This window comes from Geospiza fortis, unplaced genomic scaffold (assembly GCF_000277835.1).
Source record: "Geospiza fortis unplaced genomic scaffold, GeoFor_1.0 scaffold70, whole genome shotgun sequence".
Lineage (NCBI taxonomy): Eukaryota > Metazoa > Chordata > Aves > Passeriformes > Thraupidae > Geospiza > Geospiza fortis.
This window is the reverse complement of record NW_005054317.1, coordinates 2,565,470-2,575,984: the sequence shown is the minus strand read 5'-3', so window position 1 is coordinate 2,575,984 and position 10,515 is coordinate 2,565,470. Positions and strand designations below refer to the sequence as shown.

Sequence of the window (10,515 nt, the reverse complement as noted above, 5' to 3'; positions counted from 1 at the left end):
AAGTCATGACAGGACATTTTCATTCACCTCTGAAGCTTCTTGAAGGAAGATCAATGCTCTGCCTGATCCACAAGTTCCAATTCCATTTCTAATCTTCTGCTTTTCTTGGGACAGAAAGAAATTATTTTTTAAAAAATGCCAGATGGATAAAACAGCCACTTCACGAAATGTAACTGTCAACATAACATTCAGAAGACATTTACTTTGAGGATTTTTAGGCCCCTTTCCTCTCCTTTTAAATTCAATGGCAAATCCTCTATTGACTTGAATGGGTTGGATGAGGCTATTGTTGTGAAATCAAAGCCAGAAGCTACTGTAGCACAATAGACCATAAACTTCAAAAAACAGAGACATTTGTGGGGCTTATGACAAGGATTCAAACTTTTGCTGCACTCACAGCCTATCAGGTCAATAATTCCCATTTTTTTCAGAACTCCCAGCTTTGTAATATCTTGCCAGGTCTTCCCATAATCCAGATGAACCATTAAGGAAAAAAAATGACTCAGGAAATTAATCAGATATTGAATTACAGTATTTCTTGGTGCTCTCCAGCCCCCTCCCCCAAAAGAAGAAAGTTGGAAACAAAAAATAAAAATCACAGAATGCAAAGGTATTTCACATATCTATCTGAACACATTGAGTGATTTTCAGTAGAAACTGAAGATGGATTTGTGTTCCTCTCCCCACTCAATTAATTTCCTCATTTATGCAGCTGAAGTAAATTTAAATAGAACCTCCCACCCTCAACATATTTGTGGTATATGTGTTTCTGTGAATGATGTAGTAAGGAATATGCTTTTTCAATGAGTTTTTTTTCCTATTCTCACTGTGTCCATTTATATCTGTCTCTATTCCCATTTTGTATCTGGCTTTTTAAAAGTCTCACGTGTACATGCATGGTTGGTAAAATCCATACAAGAAAACACATTGCATGCAATGCTACCCAGTAGGCATCCATAGGCTAAATATGCTGTAATGCAAATATCTGATCCCACTCAACAGATTTTTCAGGAGAACAGGCTGTATAACCTCCAGAATTTTCTCCATGTGAGATGGATTTTTTCTTCTCTGTCAGCACTGGAAGGGGTCTTTCTATTATTATAATTACTAATATTTGCATACTTTTATAGACTATGTAGATAAAACTTCCAATTAATGTATTTAAATTTTTAGCAGTTAAAAAAATGGTTTTTCATTGCCTTTATAGTGTCATTATGTTTTACCCCTCCTAAACAACTACACACTTTGAGCTAAATTCATTACTGCTCCAGCAACTTGAGCTTCCACATAACAATTAAAGGTGTTATAAAGCTCTTCCACCACAACCCATTATTTTGAATAGATAACCAAATAAGCAAGACTAGGTCATGTGGTTCTTAGTACTCATACAGTAAATTTATAGAGAAAATTAAGCATTTAGGTTATTCACAAATATTTACCACACTGTCTATGCAGTCTAAAATTAGAAATGCTTATTACTGTGTACATTATCTTTATTGTTGAAGTTGCAATCAATAAAATCACAAATCTCTCTTCTCCTAGGGCATGACCATAAGATGGATTAAACCAATGAGAATCTTTTCATTGCTTTCAATACAATTTGGATAGGGGAACAGGGACTTTGTGTGAAGGATTACTTCATAGAAAATGCAAGCATTTGGGGCTGAGTTGATTATCACAATTCCTCTTACTCCTCAGATACACTCCAAAGCCCATTTGTCAGAGGATGGCTCTCTCAATTGTTGGGATCTCTCTTTTTTGACGTCTTCTGGCTTTCAAAAAGCTTGTGTCAGCAGCCCAAACACACCTAATAACTAAGAGGTGCAGCAGCATGTCTCTTCAGATGACTTCAATGTTTGCTACAAAATTAATCTCATGCTTGCAAACTCCCCCATATGACCAACATCAGGCAAGGCAGAATTCTCCCTGCCTGTCTGCCCAGTGCTTCACTAAAAATGCCATATTTGTAGAAAACCCAGGTACCAGGATGCACTCCTGGTAGGGAAATGCCACTGAACTGCCAGACCTCTACCAAAACCCGTTTTTCACAGCCAGATGTGGATCAGCATCTCCACATTTCTTATTCTCCTACAGCACACAGTGCCAAAAGCTCTCAATATTCTTTCAGAAAGAGTGAAATCCGAAGATAGGATTAATGTGGTTTATGCTGCAGTAAAAGCAGCATGTACTTAATGGCATGAAGAAATAATGCTCTTCTAGAAAATCTTGCACATCCTGCCCTTTAGTGGGCAGCACATGAGGTTTTGTACTAAGTTGAAACAAACCCAGCCAAATTTGTGCTGCAATTTCAGAAAGCAGCCAGATATCTGTGGGGAACAGCCTGACACCATTAAACACTCAGTGATGGTGAGCTAAATGCAATCTGAACTGAGGAATGGAGAAATTACCTGGGCAGGGCATTAGCCCACCGTGGTGTTTGTCTCCTTGCAGAGCAGAGGTGAAGGGGAATGGCCCACCTGGCACTTCATTTCTGTGCTCAGCATATGGCACAAACACCAAGCACTCATAAGCCCAAAGCCACCGTGGATCTGTCGATCACCCCCCTGTGCTCTCCTTCTAATAAAACTATTGCAAATGCTCAGAAAGAACAATTAGGGAGGAGACAAATTAAACCTGATGATCTCACACACAGTGGAAATGTTTCCTGCTTTAAATCTGCTAATCTAGTGAATGGGGGAGCAAAGGGAAATGCTGTTGGACCACCCTGTAATCTGGGGAGACTCTGTCCTTCCCTAAGGGCTGAGTACTAGCACAGAATCAAGTATTTGGAGAAAAACCTTATTTCTAGATGGATTCCCTTAGTCTCTGTCCTTGTATGAGAAAATATTTGGGGAAAAGGTGTCCAATATTACAAGCATAAAACCAGCCAACAGTGACTGCACATTTTCTGTAGTATTTTACCTACATTTCTTCAGGCCCAGACATTGACAACATTACTTTTAGGCCAAAAATTATGTGGAAGTTACAGAGACTTCTAATATAAGAAAGGCAAAGGAATTTATCTATGTTTTCTATTAAAAAATGTAGTGTAGCAGTACCTGGCTTATTTGGGAGCACACAAAAAGACAGAAATAAAACTGTAATCCCACCTGTACAGAAGCTGGGCAGAGGCAGACAGGAGCACACCTGGGTGCTTTGATTAGCCACTGCTGCTCTTCCTAATCAGAGTGTCAATATTCTCTTTTTCTTTTTTTTTTTTTCTTTTTTTTTTTTTGCCAGAAGGAGGAACGTGTGAAGTTATAGCAGCACACAGATGCTGTAATAAGAATCGAATTGAGGAAAGATCACAAACAGTAAAATGCTCCTGTCTACCTGGGAAAGTGGCTGGGACTACAAGAAACAGACCTTCCTGTGTTGATGGCAAGTAGCTCCTCCTGTGTATATGTTTCTGTTTGTGTACCATCCATTAGAGCTAGAAAGCTGTAAGTCATAGATTGTGCATAGGAATTTTGTTGTGTTCTTTATTTAATGAAATATAAAAATCTATAAGCATAAGTATATATTTAGACCACTTTCTTGCTACTTCAGTTCATAGCTCTGTGTGCATGGATCATGTTGAGGTTTAACTGAAAACTGTAAGAATATTGCCCCGTATGGATGCTTTACAGATGAATATAAGAGATTTATTATTGATAAATACCTGGATAAAATTATCCCTTGAGTCACTTCACGGGGCCCCTTCTGTGCCACATTAGTTTTGATTCATAAATATTTCAAAGGACAACTGCTATTCATTTTGATTTAATTAGTCATTTGGAAAGTCAGTGGCAAGATAACATAAATAAATGAATCTCATATTCTAGCCCTGAAATGAACATAACAGAAAGCAGGAAAAAAATCTTTGTCTTTTAAAATCGCTGCTGCTGTTGCTTGTCATGGGGATTTGGTGTGTTTTTTGTTTTTTCTGAAGGAAAAGCACCATGTTACTTGTGTCTGGGTTTCATATGAGTTTAGCTCCACAGGGTGTTTTCCTCTCTGGGGCTTCCCCTGCCAGCACTGCAGGGTGAAACCACACAGCAGTCAGGGGAAGAGCCACAGCTAGGAAGTGCTTAGCAAAATATAAATCTCATAAGAAGGTGGGGAGTAAAGTGGTACTAATCCCATTAGTTACCCTTCCCAAACAAGCTGCTCTGTGCTGCAGAATCCCTCAGTGCGGCGGCTTTGTGGAATGGAGTATCTTGCAAAAATCCCTCGCTGTTCTTTTTGGTGAATGTTGTGTTGTTTGCACCAGCCCACAGGTGCTTCAGAGAGCCACAGGTTGGTTTTGTGCAGCACTGTAGGCTCTGTGCTGGGCTCTCCTCACTCTTGCCATGTTGGAATCCCATGGGTGGTGGTGTGTCTACCAGTTTTGAGAGCACCTAAAGTTTCCTCTTTGGGTCTGTGTTTGGCACTCAGGTGCACCCCAGGCGAGAGTGGGGAGCTCTGCAAGAAAATATTGGGAAAACTAAAAATGTTTTCTTCTGGGTACCTTTCCTCAATCCCAGGCTGCCAAAGCATTATAATAGAGCAGGGAGGGGTCCAGTGTACATCAGACAGGAGTTGTAGTTAGACAGGAATATTGGTGGATGTTGTGGAATGGAATATTGTGCAGACAGAGATCATTCTTGCAGATTTGACACCAAGAGGGTGAGAGATTAGGGGCTCCCTTAGAGGAATGAGAATCTCATGTTTTCTCAGCAGGTATTTCTGGCATGAGGATATCTGGTTTATATATTAAAGATACAGAAGGAAATGGTTTATTATATAAAAAACACATTCAAATTTTTAAATTATGGAGCAGTGTTTCATAGTTTGTTGCACCGTGAATGCAATTCAGCTTCTGAACTCATGATTTAAACCATGCTATGAATGCACCTGTGAATGATTATGCTTTAGTCCACAACCTGTCATTCTGTTATTGCCTAATTACCCTGATAAAAAGAAGCTTTCCTTTTTCTGCTAAGCATACTCATCAAACCGTAGGTGAAAACTACAGCTGGTTGTAAGCAAAGGTCAGGCTGTACAAGCCTTGAAGAATTTCATGTTCTTCATCAGGTCATGAAATACAGAGGCAGGAGATAGAGCAGAGAGACACCAATAATTCAGCCCTTATCACTCTGTTCAGAGAAGAGAAGCTCAAAGAGTGCTGTGTGAAGAAAAAAGTCTGGCACGACTGCAGTAAAAGCAGCCGCAAAGTGCGACCATCGTAAAGCGCGACTGTCATAAAAGGTGTCGTGAAGCGCGACTGTCGTAAAGAATGCCGTAAAGCGCGACTGGCTCAAACCGCGACTGTCGTAAAAGGTGTCGTAAAAGCACGACTGTCGTAAAACCTGCCGTAAAGCGCGACTGTCGCGAAAGGTGCCGTAAAGCGCGACTGTCATAAAAGGTGTCGTGAAGCGCGACTGTCGTAAGAGCGGCCATAAAGCACGACTGTCGTAAAGAATGCCGTAAAGCGCGACTGTCGTAGAAGGTGCTGTGAAGCGCGACTGTCGTAAAGAATGCCGTAAAGCGCGACTGTCTCAAACCGCGACTGTCGTAAAAGGTGTCGTAAAGTGCGACTGTCGTAAAAGGTGTCGTAAAGCGCGACTGACGTAAAGGTGCCGTGAATCGCGACTGTCGTAAAGCGTGACTGTCGTAAAAGGTGTCCTAAGGCGCGATTGTCGTAAAAGGTGCCGTAAAGCGCAATTGTCGTAAAAGGTGTCGTAAAGCGCGACTGACGTAAAGGTGCCGTGAATCGCGACTGTCGTAAAGCGGCCGTAAAGCGCGACTGTCGTAAAAGGTGACGTAAAGCGCGATTGACGTAAAAGGTGTCGTAAAGCGCGATTGTCGTAAAAGGTGTCGTAAAGCGCGATTGACGTAAAAGGTGATGTAAAGCGTGATTGTCGTAAAAGGTGCTGTAGTCAGGCACAGGTGTGGACTGGAGCCTAATTGCTCTGTCAGGATTACAATAAAGAGAAATGTTATTGTCTGGAAGTTTGAAAGGAGTTAGGATAAAAGAATGGCTAATATGAAAGTGTAAGGCAAGTCCCATTGAAGTCACTGGTAAGACTCACTGTGACTTCAAAGCCAGCAAACGTGAACTACAAAGGAATATCTTCCCCTTTCAAGTTTGGTTGTAGTCAGCCCATAGCTGCTTTTTGTAGATGGCTGGAGAATGGTTCAAAAGCCCAATATGCTGCTGGTAAAAATTAATCCAAGGGACATTTGCTTTGGCTTTTTGTTTTATCCCTGACTTTTCTTTGTGGCTTTTGACATACTGACCTGGTTTAAGTAAAAACTTTTTCCAATTTGGTGGTTCTGTTCTTGTAAAGACAAACTCCCAAAACTTCCCATGGGAGTCCCACTGACATCAGTGCTTTAACTCACGCAAAGATTTGGGCTTTGCTGTTTATTTTGTGCATGAGAACATTTCAAAAGGTCACCTTTTGAACTTTCTACCTTCTTTGTCTACCATATTGAAAGGTTTCAGGCCAGTTAATCTCACACTAGGTTTTATTTACAGTGTGTAAATGTATACAATTTCAAGCCATAATGTGTCACTAAGAAATCTTGCTTGAGTCCTGATTAAATATCCACAGGTGTTCAGCAGTTTACTCACAATATAATACTTCAAGCAATACACTCACACCCAAAGAAAACACCTCCTCAAGGCTGCTGCTTTGGCAGTTTGAGTCCATGTTGCAGAGGAGAGATTGCATTGCCTTCCACCCCTACCAGCTATTGCTCTGGGACACAGCTGGGCTGTGTGGAGAGCTGGCTTTATTTCCTCTTGCAGAGAATACAGTTATTTGTAGGAGTCATCTTAATATTTTTAATAAGTGTCAGGGCTGATGAATGGTCCTTTTGTCCCTTTTGTTGTGAGATCTGATCGTGGGTAGCACACCATCCCAGTACACAGGGCTTGGCTTGCAGTCCTTCTCCTGCATGGGACAAAATTCAGGCTGAGGTTGTTTGTACTGTGAAGGGCATGAAGTTGATGTGTATTCCCAAGCATCACTTCCTGCCAAGTCCAGCAAACTTTTTCTTTGGGGTCTCATCTTAATAAAGCATAGTGAGGCCAGGCCATGGCAGCCTCAGAAGTCATAAATTATTCTTTGTATTCAGTAGACACTGTCCTAAAAGCTGCCTCCATCACCAGTGAATGATGCAGTAGCAACAGTGGGAGCAAAACAAAAGCCAAACCTTGCCATGAAACACAGACACCAGTTTCTGTTTCTTTGCCTATTCTGCTGAACATTTACTTTCACGATTCCCTTCACTACTTCAAGGTCTTTTTTGTTTGAAGGATGGTTTGAAATGCTCCCTTCCCTCTCTACAATTTATCTTCCCTGCCACTTGGCCGGAGCATATACCACAGGCATCAGGCTGCTCAGCTCTCTGCCATGGATATTATTATTTTCTTTATTTGCCCAAATACCTCTCCAGAGCAAGTCCCTTTTTCTGGGGAAAGCAATGCCCAGCATTTCCTGTGGGCTCATGAAAGCCCTCAGGAAATCTCTGTCACTGGTACAATTTCTCCTGTGGGCTGAGGTTTTATTCCTTTGTCATATCATTACTATAAAAAAAAGATACTTATAATTTTAATACTGTCACTTTTATACTGGGAATATCATGCTTTGTACCATATCCTTTCAAGTGGTATTGAAGCATCCTGTACTGTCAGTAGGTGGTTATGTCTGTGTGTTCTTCAAGGCTTGTGAATAATATATAATTTGTTCATCTATACTGGAGTTTACTGTGTTACAGTCAGTGCTCTCAGACACACATATTTTTTTAATGTTTCATTTTTCTGTTCCCTTCCCTTCAATCTTCTTCCAGGCTATTTTAAACTCTTTCACAGGCAACCTCATATTTCTTGCATAATTATCTGTGAAATTTGTTGGACCACAGAGTATGGAATAACAGAAAAGCACCTGCACTGGCTTTTGAAATCAGCCACAAAGGAACTTTCATGCAGGTTGTGCATATTGCCACTGCTTTTAGGAAATGAGGTGGGTTTAACACTGGTGAAAACCAATAAGCAAAAAAGAAGGTGCTACTAAAATTCTTAGCAGTATCTCTCCCTCTAAATTGTACCTGTAAGAAAGGCCTCTGCAGACATGTGAGGTGATCCCATTCCAGATTTTCTGCAACACAGGATTTGAAGCATTAACTCTCAGGCAGCAGGATTAGTGGTTTAGTCTCCATGGTTTGCTCTTGTCCTGTTTTATACCAGTCATGCATCAGGGGAAAGAAAATTCATTCACTGATACAAAAAAATAAAATAAAATCAAGCTAGTATTTTCATTTTTCACAGATTGATTTTGGATCACCTCAAGTTTCATTCCACAGTGTATGAAATATTAGCACACATGTACATGCTTCAGATTTCTGTTAGTTTGAGGATCACTTCTATTAGTTTGAGGATCACTAGGCACCATGTGGCTAGTTTGACATCACACTAGAATTTACATCACACTTCATCAGGGCAGCACTACCAAGCCAAACATGAGGTTACTGACCAGTGGGAGCTCCCTAACTTTTAATCCTCTCTGGGCCAGCACCTCTCCAGTCAAGCTGCTGGATAATTGGTGCTGCTCATCCTTATTTTTCCATGTGCAATAGTTGGAGCGGAGAGAGGACAGCATTCACAGCACACATTCCATTTGCTGTGTTTGCCTTGCTTTCTCCCACCCAGGACCCACAGACAAAAAGGTCCCATCTGGTCTGTCTCTCCTTAAGCAGACAGTAAGTGCAGCCACCCTGTTGATATCAGTTAATTCATTTTTATTTTTAAATTATGGGTAAGACACTGATTGTGGAGCAAGCATCCATAATTCAGGAGTGTCCCTTCAGGACAGAGGTGCAGCTCAGCCCCTCGTGCTCGTGCTCAGCCTCAGCATCCTCCCACAGCCCTGCACCAGCTGAGAGGTGGGCAGGGGATGCACAGACACTTCCTGGCTCTGCCTGCAGTGAAAGCAGGATTCAAGCCTTGTAGAGTCAAATGAAAGACTTCCATTGACTTTGGGTCAGGTCCTTAGTAAATGCTTTGTTAGAGATAATCCTGTATCTATCAGCACTTACATCAAGTGAGAACAGTTCACAGTCACAAAGCCAATAGTTTTCTGTTTATCTAATGTGCACTTTAGGTGGTATCACCAGAAAGCCTTTTTTTTTCCCCACTCTGTGAAAATACTTTCAATCAATTCTTATTTCTTGAAGAAAGGGGGAAGAATGCTTTTTGAAATCCAAGGAGTCAGCTTCTCATCCCTCTAGCTGTGCTTCGGCCTAGATAAGAAGAGATCTCAGGGTCCCATATTATTAATTCACTGTCTATATGAATAACGAGCAGCCTTGGTGAATTATTCCACACTCCTGGGAAAATCTATAGCCCTGTCCTTCTGCAGCACCACTGGAACTGAGCTGTAAGCTCATATTTATTTTTATTTGGTGAATTCAGATGACTTCATTTGTAAAGAGGAAAAAAATCTCTCTTCTCCACTGACATCCATTTAGCAAGTTCAGAAAAAGTCACAGAATATCTCATGTCCTATTAAAAAAATAGAAGAGGGGGGGAGAGAAGTCTAACTTTACTGAAATATTTTAGGATTTTGTTTTGTCCAGATCATGTCTTCTTGAAACGCCCTTGCAGCCACCCTGAAATCACAGCCAGATCCTGAGAGGTGCTGACTTCAGAGGGAGCAAAAGCAAAGCTGGCAGCAGCCATGCAGAGTAATTAATTCATTTACCCAGGCACAGAGGCTCTCATTACCAATTTGCCTTCCCATTGCAGGGCAGAGGCTGAAGGGAGCGGAGGGGAGGTGTGTGCCTGACCCTGCCAGTGCTGGGTGAGATTTTGTGTCAGGGCACAGCCTCGTGTCCTGAACCCAGCCCATCAGTGAGCAGCCTGGGGAGAGCAGAGAGGCTCTGCTTCTCCCTGAGCAAGTGGATGTGCAAACAAATCTCTGTGTGGGCATATGGATCCATATCTATGCATATATCTATATATATGTGTGTGTGTGTGTATAGATGTGTATTTCTGTTCTGCAGAGCCACCCTGCCATGGGTGGTGCCTTACAGCACCCAGAGCTGCTCAGACACACAGGGGTGTTTTTCGGTAATTAAGGTGCACACAGGCAGAGGACATTGAAGGAGCAAATCTGCAGCTCACCTGAGCCAGGTGCACTCAGGGCTTCCCAGGTAGGTGCTCCCCTATGTGCCAGCCAGGGCTGTGCTGTTCCTGCTGCATGCACACTGCAGCAGGCCCTGGGAGAGGGGAGTGGATGCTCCTGTCTGCTGGTGAGAGGATGGTGCAGCTAATGAGAGCCTCTGACTGTGGGTTTGTGTGAGTACCTCTTCATTGCAGCTAGCATTTGTCTCCCCACCTATATTTCATATTTCTTTATTTTTCCAGTGACATTGTGGTTTCCTGCACAGCAAAGCAACCACCCTATTTAATATCAAGCTCATAGAACAGCTGACTAATCCACCCCTGATGAAATGCAGAGAGCTCACTTAAATCCCAGTTTCAGCAGG

General features: G+C 41.9%; 1 protein-coding gene across 1 annotated transcript in view; it reads left to right on the top strand.

The window, feature by feature from the left end:
• TAFA1 (TAFA chemokine like family member 1) overlaps positions 1-10,515 on the top strand; it is a 209,168-nt gene that overhangs the window by 164,647 nt on the left and 34,006 nt on the right. Inside the window, exon 3 of the mRNA XM_005420183.2 lies at positions 3,241-3,381. Within this exon, the coding sequence (XP_005420240.1) occupies positions 3,241-3,381 (141 nt within the window). The remainder of the gene's footprint in view (positions 1-3,240; positions 3,382-10,515) is intronic.